The 16204-nt window shown below is 47.2% G+C and overlaps 2 protein-coding genes across 2 annotated transcripts in view; one reads left to right on the forward strand and one right to left on the reverse strand.

Annotated features, from left to right (window-relative positions):
• Positions 1–13177, reverse strand: part of ARHGEF33 (Rho guanine nucleotide exchange factor 33) — a 25613-nt gene extending 12436 nt beyond the window's left edge. Inside the window, exons 1-6 of the mRNA XM_075749577.1 lie at positions 13156–13177; positions 9710–9759; positions 8651–8698; positions 3553–3717; positions 1809–1930; positions 795–937 (exon numbers count right to left, since the gene is read on the reverse strand). Of these exons, the coding sequence (XP_075605692.1) occupies positions 795–937; positions 1809–1930; positions 3553–3717; positions 8651–8698; positions 9710–9759; positions 13156–13177 (550 nt within the window). The remainder of the gene's footprint in view (positions 1–794; positions 938–1808; positions 1931–3552; positions 3718–8650; positions 8699–9709; positions 9760–13155) is intronic.
• Positions 10554–16204, forward strand: part of DHX57 (DExH-box helicase 57) — a 37708-nt gene continuing 32057 nt past the window's right edge. The window contains exons 1-2 of the mRNA XM_075749576.1: positions 10554–10731; positions 11427–11592. The gene's annotated coding sequence lies outside the window, so the exon portion shown is untranslated. The remainder of the gene's footprint in view (positions 10732–11426; positions 11593–16204) is intronic.

The following is a 16204-nucleotide window of genomic DNA, read 5'->3' on the forward strand; positions in this document are numbered from 1 at the left end:
GTTTTCATGCAATCTCTGCCTTTGTTGACATTTTAAATGTATATATTTTTAGTGTCTTCCTATCTGAACAGCAAGAGAGCGATAGACCAGTTTAGACTCCCAAAGTTAATTATAGAAAAAAAGGCTCCGGTCCATCACCTTTTCTTTGATTCCAGCCTTCACAAGTGTTTGCCGATTGACAGTGTTTTCCTGGTCAAGCTGTAACCCTAACACCACAGGCTAGCAGCTTCTGCAGCTAACAAGGGGCAGTGATTCTCCTAGCAGTGTGTATATACAGGGAGCAGTGACACCAGTAGCCTAGTGTGTGTATGTACCAACTCCCATGTCCCCTTGTCAAATCAACCACTGGTATGGCCCCTTAATGACACCAGGTCTTCTCTCTCAACCCAAACCTTGTGATCCTCCTTTCTGTGCCCAGCACAGAAACAAGTCCACAGATTGTAGTATTTTTACCTGGAGCTCCTACTTGGTTCTGTGTCTGTGCCACTAGGATTACAGGGAAGAAGATCCAGCCTGCTTCCCTTTCCTTGCAGGAGGCAAGCAATGGCTTTTTTGAACAGTGTTCACAGAGCAGCATCTCCTGAATCCAGGCCAGCACCAAGGTTGCTATCCTGAGACACTGTGTCGAGGTGTGTGCACAGACCCAGGAGCAGTGCTGCCGAGGGGAGCACCCCCATTCTTTTTTTGTGCAGCTGGCACCTGAGGAAAACTTGGGTGTCCTTTTACCCTAGTGACCTTTTTCTGGATTTTTTCTTCCTGAGGAAGGCACTGCATTTGCCTACTCTATTTCCTACCTTTCTCGTAAGTCACGTTGTGCAAAAGACTTGTAAAATCTTCATTGATCAGCACAGGTTCTGGGAGGTTAATGGATCGAAACGGGCTGCCCTGGAGAGGCGTTGGCACTGTCTGTGACCCATGATCATCCTTCTGTGCTCTTCTGTACAAATACAAAGAATGAGACAGTTGGAAAGTATGACTGCTACAGGTGAAGCTCCTACATTACAGTTATTGCAGATGTCAGTGTAAGTGCAAGCACAGAGTCAGGAGTAGGACAACTCCAGCAGAGACCAGGAAAAGAGTTGGCTTTGATAGAGTTGGCTTTGTTGGAGTTCATGAACAATGTTCTGGAAGTAACTTCCACTGGCTATAGTAGAAGGTTATTTCAGATCTGTTCTTTTGCAGAGCATATTTCATCTAATTAAATGGCTTAATTAGCTAAGGGGCTAGCCTAGATTTGCAAAGTGTTTGCATTCAGGCAGCTGTACACCCATCATGAAAAGTCTGTTTTCAGAAGGAGGCTAATCAGGGCCAACGTGGATGAGCTCTCTGCTTCATCACAGCAACAGTGTGAAAACGTGCTCCTGCACGGCCCTGCTCAAAGAAAAGTCTGGTGACGGGAAAGCACCATCAGGAGCCTGCTGAGTCCTGCATGCTGGGAAGGGGAAAATGCAGTGCTATTTCTGGATGGGGGCGGCTTAGCAATAGCTTGTAATGGTGAAGACTCCTGACTTTCAACACATCTCTAGCAGGTCTGTGTGTTTCACCAAGCCCTGGTTTCCCTGAGAGCTGCTGGGGCTATTTTGCTGTTGTAATCCCAGTGAGGTGTTGGTGGTTTTCTGCTATGTTTGCTCTGTGGGGTATGTGTCTAAAAGCCTGGGGTGAACTGAAGGCTAGAGCTTCCAGTAATAATCAGGGTTGATACACATGTCCAGCCAGGAAAAGATTAAGAAATTAAGCTATAAGGAAAGGAACAAAACAGACACCACTGCTAATTAGCACTTCTGGAGCCCTGGAGTTTGGGCCCTTACTTAGCTTTCACTTTCCGTGATTCCCGCCGCTTCTCTTGCTGCAGCTGCTCAATTTTCTGTTGCATTTCCTCCTGCTTGGCACTGATTTCTTCAATCATTGACTTGGCGTCGCTGAGCTCCTCCTGAGAAACAGGCAAAAGTACAGCATTCCCAGTGTGCCCATCAGCCTTACATAGCACAGCTTTGAATGCTGGCTGGCATGCACTAGAGATGCTTCGGGGTGCTGCAGAGAGGGGCTCTGTGATTAGACACTCTTCCTTTGCAAGTCCAGTGCATGTAATACATGCCAAGCACAGCATGGCAATCCTTAATTCAACTACAGGCATCTCACCCAAGCCAGCGTGATGTCACACGTTTAAGGCACTGGTGGGAGATGGAGACATCCACCACTAGTTGGAAGCACTGGGAGGACTCCTGCCTTTAATGGCATTTGGAGGTGGGCCTGAGGAAGCATGTTTCCCTTTGCAGTTCTCCTGCATGTGTATTCACGTGTTGCACTTGGTTCAGATCCCAGTGTGATCATTTGCATGTATAAGCTTTTGCCAGTCAAGTCTTGGAGCTGCCTTTTTAGCCTGGTTTCCTAAGGAAATGAAGGCCCTCTGTAACCTCCCTGTCAGCACGTCCTCCCTCAGGCAGTTTCAACCAAGTCTTACTTGGATGTAGAGCTCTCTGATGCATGAAGTTCCTGCAGGTTTTATCAATGTGAGCAGCAGGATGGAGGAGAGAGACTCAAGAGTTTCTTGTAAATCAAAGGGGAGGGATTTTCCCCAAGCAAGGAGGTGGCATCACTGGGACTTCAGCGTTTGGACAGTCAACATGGGCATGAGGCAGAGGGAGAGCAGCCTTTACCCCTCCTGTTGCTTGCATAATTCCTTGTATCTGGGTTTTAAAACCCTTTTTTCCCCCATAACAGTGTCCTGGATAACCCTGCCTCTGTTTGCTTTGAGACCTCTGCCATGTACCCTTAGACTTCTTGTTGTCTCCCTTGCTCATCTGGGACCACAGGGCTCCTTTTGCCTGGTGCCATCCATCTCTCCCTGTCACAGGGTCAGTAATGGACTTTCCAGTAAGCAGCCCTCTTTAACTTCACAAAGTATTATTGACTCAGCAAAACCCATGGGGAAAATTTACCATAAAAACAATAACACAGTTCCTCTGCCTGCCTCCTCACAGGCAGTCATCCAGTTTCTGCGTGGAGATGCTGGCTGGTTTAAAGTGTACATCAAGCCTTCTTGCTAGGCTCTCTCTCCAGTCCTTTGTCTTTATCCTCTTGGGCCGGATCAAACCAGGCAGCACTTCCTCCCAGCCGTGTGGGAATGCAACTTCAAAGGGCTTTAGGGTTTTGTGTTAATTCCCTGCTCCCCAGCAGCTTTGTTTCCTGCAGGAAATGCAGGAGACCTGACCCAGGGAGAGGTATGGCACAGTGGCCCGGTGGCAGCCTGTGAACAGCCATATGCCAGTTGCACGTGCAGCTGAGAACAAGGGTTGCTTATGCCCATGGTAGCTTGCAGCACTGCCTCATGGCCCATCGAGAAGGCTGAACAGGCCAGGGCATGGGTTATGTTTGGGATGGAATAGTCGAGGGAGACACAAAGCCAAAGGAAGTGCACCATGTACATCTGAAACAATTGCCAGCTCGTTTTCTTTGCAAGCAGAAAGAATTGATGGAGGCAGGGGAATGCTGCCCCATGCCACCTGAGCTAATGTGGCAGGTATACAGCCCCCCTGCAGGTCACACTCCTACCTTGAATGTGTTGAGGGAATTCTTCATCTCGGCCACTTTCTCTTCCATGGCACAGCGACAGCTCTTGACCTTCTCCTCCAGGGCGTACTCGCCATGCTGGATTCGTGACAGCTCCTGCATCGCTTCTGTGAAACCCGCCTTCAACTCAGAGGCTAATGCCTGCAACTAGAGGAACCACAAACATGGTGGGTTCAGTCCCTCCTCCCAGATGCAGGTGGTGGTGTCCCCGAGGGTCACCCATGGTTCAGAATGGCATGAAGGCTGGGGGTAACCCATCCTGTAAGGTGCTGTCCTCTTTCTCCTTGTCCTGTCATGGCTGGGAGACATGGGGGGAGGTTCAGTCCCTGCTGCAGCCTCAGTACAGGGTAGGAAGTGTTTGTCTTGGGCAGTCGATGTGCCCCATTTTAGACTCAGAGTTTTCTCCAGGCTCCCTGGCAGTTTGCAGCCTGTCAGTTTGTAGAAGGAGAGGACAGCCTGAAACATGCCAAGAAGGTTTCCAACAGCAGCCAGATTATCAATCCCCAAAGCAGCTGAGCAATCAAGAATGTGTCAGTTTTTGAGCAAGACCTCCTCCCCCACATGCTCGTGGGGCTGGTGCTCTCCCCAGACAGGTCTAACACCTCCTTGCTCTCCAAGGGCTGTGGAGAAACTCTGTCCTTGGTCAGCGGGCCCTTTCCAGGGAAGGAGGCAGCTCTTTAACTTGTGATGGGGAAAGGGAGCGGGAGGTTTTCCCCTGGCACACTGTGTGCCCACTCTCCCTGTTTTCTGTCCCTAGAGGCCCTAGCGCTGCTGGAAGAGCTCACAACCTAAGCTGGAGGCAGCCGGTTGATAGCTGGGTGAAGCAGGAGACAGACTGGGGTGAGCCAGGCTGGCATAGCGAGCAGACAAGGCAGGTGTGGAGGTGGGCAGTGAGGGGAGGCAGGCGGCTTGCAGAGGGCTAAGCGGGGACACCCTCTTCAGGGGAAGCTTGGGCCGGCGACCCTGAACTCTGCCCCCACTGCTGTGAGCAAGGCGCTTGTTCTGCCTGCACAAAGCCCACGGCGAGGTCGCGGCCCAAGGCGCTTCAGTACCAGTGGTTTTTACCTTTACAACAGAAATTCGGCCTAACATCTGGTTATAAACTGAGTCCAAAACTGGAGCACTGATGATAAGAGGACAGCCACCCCGGGGAACTCAGGCGCTTGAGTCCTGTAAATGGAGCAGAGATGGCTTCCGATACCTTGGGGCAATGGCATGCACCATCCTCCTCTGATCAAGACTGGCAGTGTCTTTACAGAGGACGTCTGTCTGACATCCCCACTCCTACCCCAGTGCTTACCCCACAGTCCCCAGTCTTGTCTGGCTGAACACACATTCCCAGAGCTGCCTGGGTAGGAGGAGCGGGACTGACAGGAGCTGGGACAGGGCAGAGGGGAGCAGGAGGCTGAGGACATCTTCCCTCCTCAGGCAGTCAACCCTGACTCCCTAAGCTAGCTGGAGCTCCAAACCCCTTGGTTCAACCCCTTCACCCACCCTTCCTGGCCACATTGGATATGTTCCTGTGACAGTTGTATGTCACAGGAATTGTCACCCTGTGACGTGTGAGTATAGCCTGAAGGGTTAGAGAGGCTGCCTGGGGCCATGGCTGCTGGGGGAGGCAATGGCCATACTGCTGCTGCTATCTCAGCCTAGGATGGTGAGCCAGATGGTCTTAGCATCACCAGACATCCTAACATACATGCCTGGAGAAGTGGGGGGATATACAGTACTGCAACTGTGCTAAATGTTAATATCCCTATTCCCTGCTCACAGGTGCTTGCCACAGTTCCACACTGAGCTGACATTGGCAAGGCAGGGTATCCCTGCTAGCCTGCATCAGGACTGGGCATCACGCACGTTCCTCCAAGTGAAAAGGGGTGATTCATCAGATCCGGCCCTTCCAACTGAAATATGCTATTCTATCCATTTGAGCGATCAGCTTCAGGATGGAGATATCACAGCCTCAAGTCTTGCTAGCACTGGAGCAGTCCGGAAGCTGGCCCTGGAGATAACTATGGGGAGAATAAGCCCAAAATGAAATGTTTCTGCCTACAAGCCTGGCCATATCCTCCTCGGATGCTTCCAGAAAGGGGGTAAACTAGACAGATCCTTTGTGAAGGGTACAGGGATGGTAGTCATTGCTGATGTAGAGGTTTCAGAGTCAAAAACTGCTAAGCATCAGCAAAAAGGAACCACTGCGGAGACTTTTGCGCCCATGTGCACCAAAATGCTCTGTGAAAGCAGGGTTCAGGCAGCCAAAAGACAGATTTGGACTAGAGGCTGGACTAAAATATCTTCTGCATCTAAGAGCAGACAGTCACTTGTTATTTTGGGGTTCATTGTTGGCCAGTCTCTGCTTTTGCAGTCACAGTGCTAGCTTGGTTTCTTCGTGTATCCTTCCCAGTGCTCCAGATCCCAGCCTGGGTCTGTCCTGCACAGTACATTCTTTCTCGGCCCCAAGCAGCTTGCAGTGGTTATTTCAGACATAGAAATGCATTTTACACTTGCATTTCCTTTTGTTGCTGCTTGATGGATGAAAGCAGCTAGCAACACCATCAGCCACATCTGCCAGGGCTGTATGGCTGGACATGAAGTGCTGAAACCCTGAGAACTCCTTCCTCTGCTGCCCTCAGTGCTCAGAGCATAGAAAGGAAACACAAACAGCCTTGTGGCATTCAATGCAAGCTTGATCCAAAATTGAGTGGAGTGGTACAGGAACAACACATTATTTTTGAACACCTGCCAAGCGTAGTGTAGTGCTTGAGCTGTGGATTTTAGTTTGAGCTCATTTCTAATGACAAGCTGTAGAAAACCATCCTTTAAATTCCATGGGCCATTACAGCAAATGGAAACCATTGAAGCATGAGCTTATGCTTATGTCTTGCCCAAGTGATTATGCCTACAGGACCAGAGAGACATTTCACAGGTTTGTGAACCCCTGGAAAGTCAAGCCTATTCAGCATTTCTAAAGTTTCTGAAGTGCAACACATACCAAAAAAGACAGATTTTATATTAACACGGAAACTTGGCAACAGTTTAACTGTAATGTGTTGTCCTGGCTCACCTATTCATGGAAATAAATACAGTTGAAGAGGAACACACCTTAACAACTTAAGTTGAACTGCTTAATGCCTAGAGGATAAATGAATCTGCATGGTCACAGAGAGTCCCTAGAACCTGTCCAAGAACTGTTCAAAAAAAGCATTTAGGCATCTAAATATTTTAGTACAAGATACACATTTCAGCCCCCACCTGCCTTTGGAGTGTGGCCCTCAAACCTGACAAAGCAATGCAGCAAGGGATCCAGTGCCATGCGTCTTTAGCAGATTATGTCTTTCTTGGGGGCCATGACTCCTGTTTTACCTGCTGCTCTGATGTTTTTCAGCTCTGTGTGGAAAAACCATGCAAGTAAAATCTCTAGTGAGACCAAGTAACTGTGCTGTGCTCTGTGGGTAGCTGCCCGTGGAGAAATGAAGGATCCTCCTCTCCTTTTTGCATGACACTGAGCAGCAGTCAGTTGTGAGTCTCACTTGTCCTCCAGCCCAACAGGAATATGAACTCTGTCAAAGTCCACCTGGAAAGGAGAGCAAGTGTTTCCCAGCATGGAGGGGGGGACCGTGACCATGTGGAGGAGGCAATGGTGGTTAAAAGTGAGAAGGGCAAGATTGCAAGACATACAAGGAGTGTTTCTCAGCCTGGTTTTGACTTTACTTTGCAAGAGTAGAAATATATATATATATATATATATATATAAAATGGCTGTGAAATCTCCTTCACTCAGCCTCTACTCTTGTATCACCTGCTGTAATGTCCCCAAATGCTGGACAGGACTGATGCTGCTTCCAGGACCAGAGGCAGCAAAACTGCAGAGCCTCCCCATCCTCCCTCGGTGGGTGCCAACAAGTTGAGCCATTTGCAAAAGATAGTGACTGTCCCTGCAGCCTAAAGCTTTGTTCAGTCTTTGAGGCAGCCCAGGGAAGCTGATTGTGGCCAGGAGCTGGGGATGGCTTATGGTAGGAAGGGCTGGGATGGAAAGCAGAGGGCAGAGCCTTGGTGAGCCGGGTTTACTGCCCTGGCTGCCACTGAGATGATGAGAGGGAACCCTTGCTTCCACGAGTAGCTGTATCCCCACATATCTCCCCCAGCACCAGCCAGGCTGTCCAGGGCTCTGCATCTCCAAAGGGATGGGTATTTGCATCTGCCACCCTTGGCAGCTGCCTAGGGTCCTTACACTAGAGCAGGGCCTGCTCTCAGGGACCTTGAGCTGAAGCCTGTCAAAACCAGTAGAAAACAGGCTCACGATGAAGAAATACTGCACAGGAATAATTCTGCTGTTGTATTTATATCCTAGAAAAGAGAAAAACATTCTGTGGCCATGAAGGAGTACTATCTACGTTACTTCCCCCAGCTTATCTACTGTCCATCACTTCTTATCCACGTCGTCTTATGTGGCTAATCTTGAAGAAGTAAGTAAAGATTCTGTCACCCAAAAAAGAGCTGCCTGAGGGCACTGCCTGGAACTAATCTGGCACAAAGTCCAACACTTGCCACAAAGCCTGGATCTGATTTTTCTGAGTTGCAAGATGTATGCTTTTACCACAGAACAACTAATTTCTAGCACAGCTACTAACACCTACATTTAAGGGCAGCACTTCTACAGCCAAGCATTAGGAAGGCTTGCAATGCCTCATAGCAGGAAAGCAACAGAGCTGTGCTGATTTACAGTGGTAGAGAACCTGGCCCTAGGAGTATATTCAGTATTTATAGTCCTAGGCAAGGATGACAGGAATAAAGGCAGAGCCACAGGGTAAGGACAGAAGAGAAGGGTGGAGATACTTAAAGGGGGCTGCAAGCACTTATCAGCTCTTGTTTCACATCTGTGCAGTCTTTTTTGGTAACTGCAGTGTCCATAGGGCCACTGCTGAAGCGGAAGAGGATGGCCTGCAGGTAACTTTAATTTAAAGGATTCATTAGGGTATCCACATCTCAGCTGGGTTTTTCTGGAAAGCAACACGTGTGCATGGTCTTCCCAGCACACTGTCCCAACAGCGTGCTAGCTTTCCATGCATGTTGGATTCACTGTGCTGGGCCCTTCAGCAAACCAGTCACAGCCCCTGCTTGGAGCTGTCTGGATGGGAAAAGAGGATGGGATGAGAAGCACTGGCTAGTTAATGGAAAGCAGCATCTTCTCTGCTTGCCATGGTGCACTTACAAGCAATTATGGGCATTAGTGTTGCAATGGTGACAAGGGAGGTCTCAAATAGTCAGGGTTTCCAGTTCAGGGATATGTTTCTCTTTCAGACTATGGTTCCATATTGAACCAGACCAAGGTTTAAAGTGCTCGAAACTCTGTTGTATTTCCCACAGACTGGAAATGTGTAGGAAACATCACTGTGGAAACACCAAAACTGCAACTTACAGGAAGGATGCTCCCTGGGCTGTGGTATAGACAATCTTGTTGCATCCTATTGGCTAATTGCAGCAAGAATGTCACTTGAAGAGCAGCCACAGAGCTCTGGAAGTCCTGATCACCTGAGCCAACGTGGGCTCAAAGACAGGGTTTCCAAGCTCCTGGCTTGGGAGTCAAACAGAGACATGCAGCAAGACTCAACACTCTGGCCACCCGGCTGCTCTGGATTATCAGGCAAGAAGAGCACCCTATGGTCCAAGGAGCAGTGAGGCTGCCAGGATAACCCGGAGCCCTCAGGAGCCTTGGCACCCTGCTGGGGAAGACATCCCCCATCCCATGTCAATCAACACATCCTTCTTCCTGGGACAGTTCATCGAGTTTGGTGAAAGCTCAGTGGAGCTCAGCCATGAAATCTCCCTCCAGCCCAGTGAATTGACATTCTCTAATTGGTGCTAATGATGCTATCTAGTTAATTAGCTGAGCTCACAAATTGCCTGTCTAAACACAACTGGTTGTGAGCAGAGATATTTTACTGAAGTGTCTTTTAAGATGAAGCCCGAGATGTGATATGTGTGACTTTTATTCATGCAGTGTGCACATTTTAGTTGCCATGTTCCTTGTAAGTGCCTACATTTTTCTTTCCACTTAATTTAGTTTTTTAACTACTGTTTATCTATTAGTAACTCTTTAAACTCTTGGAGATATTTAGGGTATTTTGCTCATCTTTACCTGGGAAATCTGTGTTGCAGGGGTACTCACAGGCACACTTTCAGTCTCTCCTGTGGGAATAAAGAACTTCAGTCAATTAAAATGATTTATTATGGTTGCTATAAATAACTGGAACAGAGGGTTTGAAGTCCCTCTTGAGGTACAAATCAGTTTTAAAGGACTCAAGTCTCACTATAGGAAGTGTGAACACCATATCATTTGTAAAATAAACTGCAATTATAAAACAGGAATGGCTCACCTAAATCAGACGTTATATCTACCTCATTTGCTGTCCTGTGTCTGTCCAAAGCTGATGCATACAAAGAGGTGAGAAACCTTGTATGTGCATTTAGGACTAAATTGCTCCCTGTGAAGTTCAGTTCTGTGTACCAGCCTTAAGTAATAGGTTTTTCCCCCTAAAACATCACTGATCCATCTCTTTTCTGAAATTGTGAATTTTATCCTCTATGATATTTGTACGTATTTCTGTTATCTCAACAAAAGGCTAATCTTACCTGTATATTTTGAGCCCTAAGTTATATTTTATCACAATGCATTCCAAGCAGTAATCATGTCTTTTGTAGCATTAAAAAAAAAAAAAAAAGTATTTTCATCAGATTTAAATTCCTCGGGTTTTGTGACATTGTGATCCCACCTGATCTTGTACAACGGAGCTAGCCTTAACATTTATGAAACAGACTTCGCTCATGGAGGAGCTTATATCTATTTTGCAAATGTGTTTTGCACATTACAGAGATATCATCTCTAGGTATTAATGGGTTCTTGACTGAAGCAAGAAAAAAATCTGTATTTATTATTTCCTCTTCAAACGTTGTCTCTTATGTACAGAAACCTGCGACTGTCCAACAGAAATTACTGCTGGTTGTGCTGCCATTGCATTTTGAGGGAATTGCAGTCCAATGGCCATCAGTTCCCGTGTTATTCCCTATGTCAGACTCTCTGGCTGGCCTTCACTTCCAGAAAACACCATGCTCCCCAGTTTCTCGTCTGGATAGCCTCCTCTTGCAGCGTCACTTCACGAGGTGGGTTTTCTCTTGCCTCCAAGAATTTGCTTCATCCCTCTCTGCTGTCAGCCACAAACATAACCAGTGACCCCATGCCCAATTCTAGGAGCAGCCAAGCTCCCTCTTTCCATGCTGGCTGCAGATGCTCAGTGCCTTACACATCTGGGCCTTTAAGACCACAGGAATTCAGTCCTGCAGAAGCTTGAAAAGGGTGCAAGGAGGACTCTATGCAGTCAGCAAGTTCACGAGGTGGAAAGCTGAAGCCTGGAAGTGAGAGCTTTACAAGGCACAGCTACGTTCTGATTTCTTTACCCCTGAGGGGGAATATGGGTTACTGCCAAGGGCACCTATGAATTGGCCCTGTTCTGGTCTCCAGGATTTGTCCTTATTCAGAGGAATGTGAGCAAATTCCCCAATGACTCGCAGAAGAGAGAGGCAGAGGAAGAGAGGCCATGTGTCCCTCTCTGCCCATGTGCCACTTTCTCACTGTGCTGGCTGGTCTCGCAGCCATGGGGTTGGGTAGCAGGGTCAGACACTGACTCTCCAGGAAATATCCTCCAAGGTTCCTCCAGAGAAAAACAAGAGGCAGCAGGCTGACTGGGAGAAGTAACCATGACCCCAAACTGCCAGCTGTTTGGAGTCAAAACTCATCAGCCAGCCCACTCCAAGTCTGAAGTTTCATCTTTTAAATGACAGGTTGTTTTCATTTTCAGCTTTGGCCCTTATGGGTCTTATTTTTTTATTTTCTGTGCAACCTCACAAACTAGAAACTGACTTTCAGCCTGAAGTGACTGATGAAGCTTTCTCATGATGCCTGGAGTTGAGGCTTGAGAAGACAGATGGTGTGTACTGTGATCCTCCTGAATCAAGAAAACTGAGGTACATGTCTGTTCTGATGTAAATGTTACTGCTGGACTCATACTGTGGGATAGTGATGACTGACCCAAAAAGAGCAAGAGGGCATGCTTCTTAATAGCACAATACAAACTGGGTGCTGGGAGGACAGGGAGATGCTGGTTTTGCAAAGTGGTAGATGTATTGACTACTGAGCTTTGTAAAGGGCTAGAGGTAGAAGTGTGGCACAGGAAGGAAGAGCCATGGTCACTCCTCACATTTTCATTGGGTGTGTTTCAACCTGATATATAACATAGAGGGCTTAACCCAAGCCCTGCAGAAGTCTGTAGGGATCTTTCATTTGGGTTTGGATACAGATCAGTCTATAATGACCTTGGACACACTCAAAGCAAGGAACTGCTCCTGAGCAAGACCAGAACAGGGGGGAGGATCCCTGCTACTGTCATTTTACCTCCCACCTTTGCCATGAGCATGAGCAGAAGCACTCTCTGCATGTACCCAGTCAAAACCCAGATAATTTCTATAGTCACTGCTAAGAGCTGGAGCAGAGGAGGCTCCTCACTGTTGCACTGTGGGAAGCAAGGGGCTTTGTTGTTATCTCCCAATTTCTGCAGTGAACATCTTCAGCCCATTGGGGCATACCAATTAATTGGAAAAAAAATCCCTGAGCTAATATCCTTTTCAGCCTGCTCTAGTGCAGGGACCTAGGTACACAGACCTAATTTAGTCAAATTAGAATAATAATAATAGAGAAATTAACTCTTCCATTACCTGTGCCATGAATGAATGTTGGCACCACCAAGCATCTTTTAAGAGGGAACGAGATGGTCCAGGCTCTCTCCTGAGCTGACTATTATGGGCACTTCTAAAGCTGCTCCCCCTGCTCCTCATAGTTTGAAGAGTTCCTTAGCATATAGATAGTCACCTCTGAGGTGGCAAGGCAGAGCACAATGCTGCTTGGGGTGGAAAGCGAGTACCACCAGCCCGACATTCCTCTGCAAGAACATCTAAAGCTGATAACTAAAACCCTGGACCTGAAACCCTTGAGCTTTGCAGACTTTCTAGAAGTGCTGCTGCCAGCAGCAGGACTGGTTGCATGCAAGCAGTGTGGCCTGGATACATCTTGGTGTTTGCAACATCAGTACTGGTGCAGAAATCTGGGTTGTGGCACTGACGTGAACAAGAACCCCTTGCAACAAAGCATGTGGGGGAGAGAAGCAGATCCTCATCACAGTGCCTTCGTGTAAGATGCAGCTTTTGACAGAAGTCTCTGTGTGTCCAAAGGCAGAGGTGGGTCCAAGGCAAGAGGCGGGAATGACTTCCCGCATTGGACATTACATATGCCACAGGATTATTTTCCAGAGGGGAGAAGGAGGTGTTTCTAAAAGAAGAGATAAAAACTTCAAACCCCGGATATGTCTATGAAACTAAAAGAAGGGAACATTTACCCACAGCTGTGGTGGCTAAGAGGTACTCTTGCGGGGGGGGGGGCTGGCTCGTGGCTGCCAACAGACAGGTCACATGAGAGCAGGTTTCTTCCTCGCTGTCTTTCATGCTATCAAGAAGTGAAATAAGAGGATGCTTTACCTTCTTGTTTGTTTGAGTCCATGGCTGCTACAGGGAGTGCGTCCTCGCAGGGACTCTTGTCCTCACTCTGGAGGGTTCTGGCTGGTCACTGGGAACATCCCATGGTTTAGAGCTGCCCACATGTGAGCCCTGCGATGGGTCAGCTGGTCTGAACCCTGAGTGCAGAAAGATGCAGAAAGGGTTTATTGAGCAGAGATGCTCAAAGTTGAGAAAACAGAGGGAGGAGGAGGGATTTGAGAGGGAATGAGGCATCCTAAAGGTTTGTTTGGGTTCACAGTGCCTCCACGAGCAGAGTGGGCACTGGTACAAACACTTCCCTCCCAGCCCAAGGCCATTTGTGCTTGTGTGGATGGGTGATTAAGAGGTACTATGTAATCCCACAGAGACTATTTGCTCAGCAAGATGCTTTTTGTTTGAAGGCAGAAGAAAAATGAGATGTATTTTGAATGGCACATGAACATCTTGCATGGGTGCTCTGCATCAAAGAACCAGCTTTTTGCTATGCAACTGATCACCCAAAATGTCCTCCAAACTTATGTTTGGGCCACAGAGATACTGCCTTCACAATGCCGCTGCACAATCCTGCCGGCACTTTTGTAGGCACTACTTTTGTCGCATGGGTGCTGCCCCATATCCACACATCCTCTCCCCAGGGTTTAATTCAAGTCTGCTTTTGTCCAGCCTTACTAGGAAACTAGATGTGATTTAGGAGTCTAGAATAACCTCCCACCTCAATTCCTGTTTGACATACGTACACGCAAGGCTGATGTGAGTTATTGTTAGCTTTGCTAATGGAACTGGAGGGGCCAGTGTAATTATGGCACACAGCTCTGACACAGCTCTGCCAGGAGGGCTGTGGTGGTTCAGTGAAGCCTGGGGTGAAGTTTTCAGGGAAGTAGGCACGTAGCATTAAATAGATGGGAGAGATGCAAAAGATGAAAGAGCCCTGTATGGCTTTAGGAAATCGCTGCAGAAGCAGTTGCTTTTGGTGCAGTCAGCAGTGTAACTTGAGGGCCACAGACTTTCGACCTGACAGCTTTCCAGTGTGGAACTCCCAAGGAAGGAGGGTGGTGGCACCATCGGGGGCCCTGAGATGGGGGCAATGCTGAGCGTTTGTGAGCTGTGGCAAGGGATGCCTCTTGTCATCAGGCTGGGACTGGCACAGCCATCAGCAGACCCAGCTGGCCACTTGCTGAGGGTATGATGTGGACTGAAAGGCTTCCAGTACAGTGCTGGAGGGACTTGGAGTTTAGCATCTTCCTGAGATTGAGAATTAGTGGGAGGATAAACTTCTTATTTGTAAGAGATCTCCTCCTAAGAAGATCCGCTGTCTTCTCAGGACAGAGGATCCTTCAGTGATGCATGTGGAAAACCTGAGCGATGGTGGAGGGACTTTGGATGTGGGCTTTATACAAACAGGCTGGGAAAGCTTCTAGGTGGACATCTGGTTACAGTGAGATAAATGTAATAGTTTATTAAATCTGTTTTCTATCAGCTGATAGTGTAAAAGTTATTTTTTTGTTCTGAAGACTCAGGCTCGTGGCAGAGTTTAGATGGGCAAGGAGTTCTGGAGTTATCTGACTCAAAGCAGGGCTAACCCCAAAGCTAGGTCAGATTGCTCAGGGCCACATCTAGTCAAGGTCTGAGTATCTCCCAGACTGGAGACTTCTTAACCTTTCTGGGCCTGTCCCAGGATGGCACTGCTCCCATTGGGAAGAATTTTTTTCCTTATGGCCGGTCAAGGTTTCCCGTGTTGCAGCTTGTGCCCATGGCAATTTACCTTTTCATTGTGTCTGTGAGAAGAGCCTGACTGTCTGGTCTATAACCCCCATTAGGTAGTTGCAGATGTAGGAACCCCAAGCCTTCCCTTCCTCAAGTTGAACAAACCTAATTCCCTCAGCCTCTCCTATGTGTGCTCCACATAGGGGAAAAAAAAAAATAAATCCTTTTTCTGCTAGATAGTCCAAAGATTCAAAAGAATGTTATTTGCTTCCAAAACACATCAATATGCAGGTTTTTTTGAAGTTGCTAAACCTCCCCTCTAGTAGTTTTGAGGAGAAGTTAGTTACTTAAGTTTGGGTCTCTGAGCGAAACAGGCTTTTAACTTCAACTTCAGTAGCACCTTGTTTAGTAGCAAAGTTGTTAAACTTGGCTCCTAGTTTAGACTAGTCAATGCTATAGCAAATTCCTGAGGCTTTTGTTGTTGGGCCGTTGAACTAGGACCAGCTTGTTTAACACTGAGAACTGGTTTCAAAATTCAAAATTGTTTTTGCAATGTTGGGGGAAAAGGAACAAATAGGAAAGGCAAAACAGATATGAAAGAAACATAAACCTCCTCTGTGATAAACAGTTTCACTGAAAACAAGGAAAACAGCTTTTTGCTGGAAATTCATTAAATTTTTTACTTTTTAACAAAAATGGGCATATTTTTACCTATTCTGCTTTTATATTATTAATGTTTTACTATGCCAGTAAATTTAATGTTTTACTATGCAATATAACAGTATATAATTGTTAACTATTAATAATAATTAACAGACATCCACTAGTATGGAATTAGTTATATTAATGTACCATTAAATAAGCTAACTGCATAGCCTGTCTTAAAGATTTTATAATTTTACTATCCACTTGCTGAATTATTCTGTGGATCCGTAAATCTCCAGTGACAATGTGACATTCATACCTCTGGCCTTCACAAGGCAGGGTGACCATACCTTGCCAGTACCAAGAACATTTATTGCGGGAGCACACAAAAATGAGAATCTTTAACTCATACTGCTGCACAGCGTTAAATGAGGGAGTCAGGGGACTGTAATGAGGAACCAATGTATAAACAGGTTGCAATGGCAGGCATCCAAGGTGAGGAAAACCCAGAGTTAAAGCATAATTCAGTTCCACCAAGTGCTCTCTACTTCCACTCTTAGACCAGCTCCTCCCAGGCATCTGAGACCTCAGAATGCTTGTGTTTCTGTCTAGGTCCCACTTTGGCAGGTGCCCCCGCCCAGCACATCACCAGGGCTATGCCATCAGTCTCACAGATGATGAT

The sequence above is a fragment of the Balearica regulorum genome, chromosome 3 (genome assembly GCF_011004875.1).
Source record: "Balearica regulorum gibbericeps isolate bBalReg1 chromosome 3, bBalReg1.pri, whole genome shotgun sequence".
NCBI classification, from domain to species: domain Eukaryota; kingdom Metazoa; phylum Chordata; class Aves; order Gruiformes; family Gruidae; genus Balearica; species Balearica regulorum.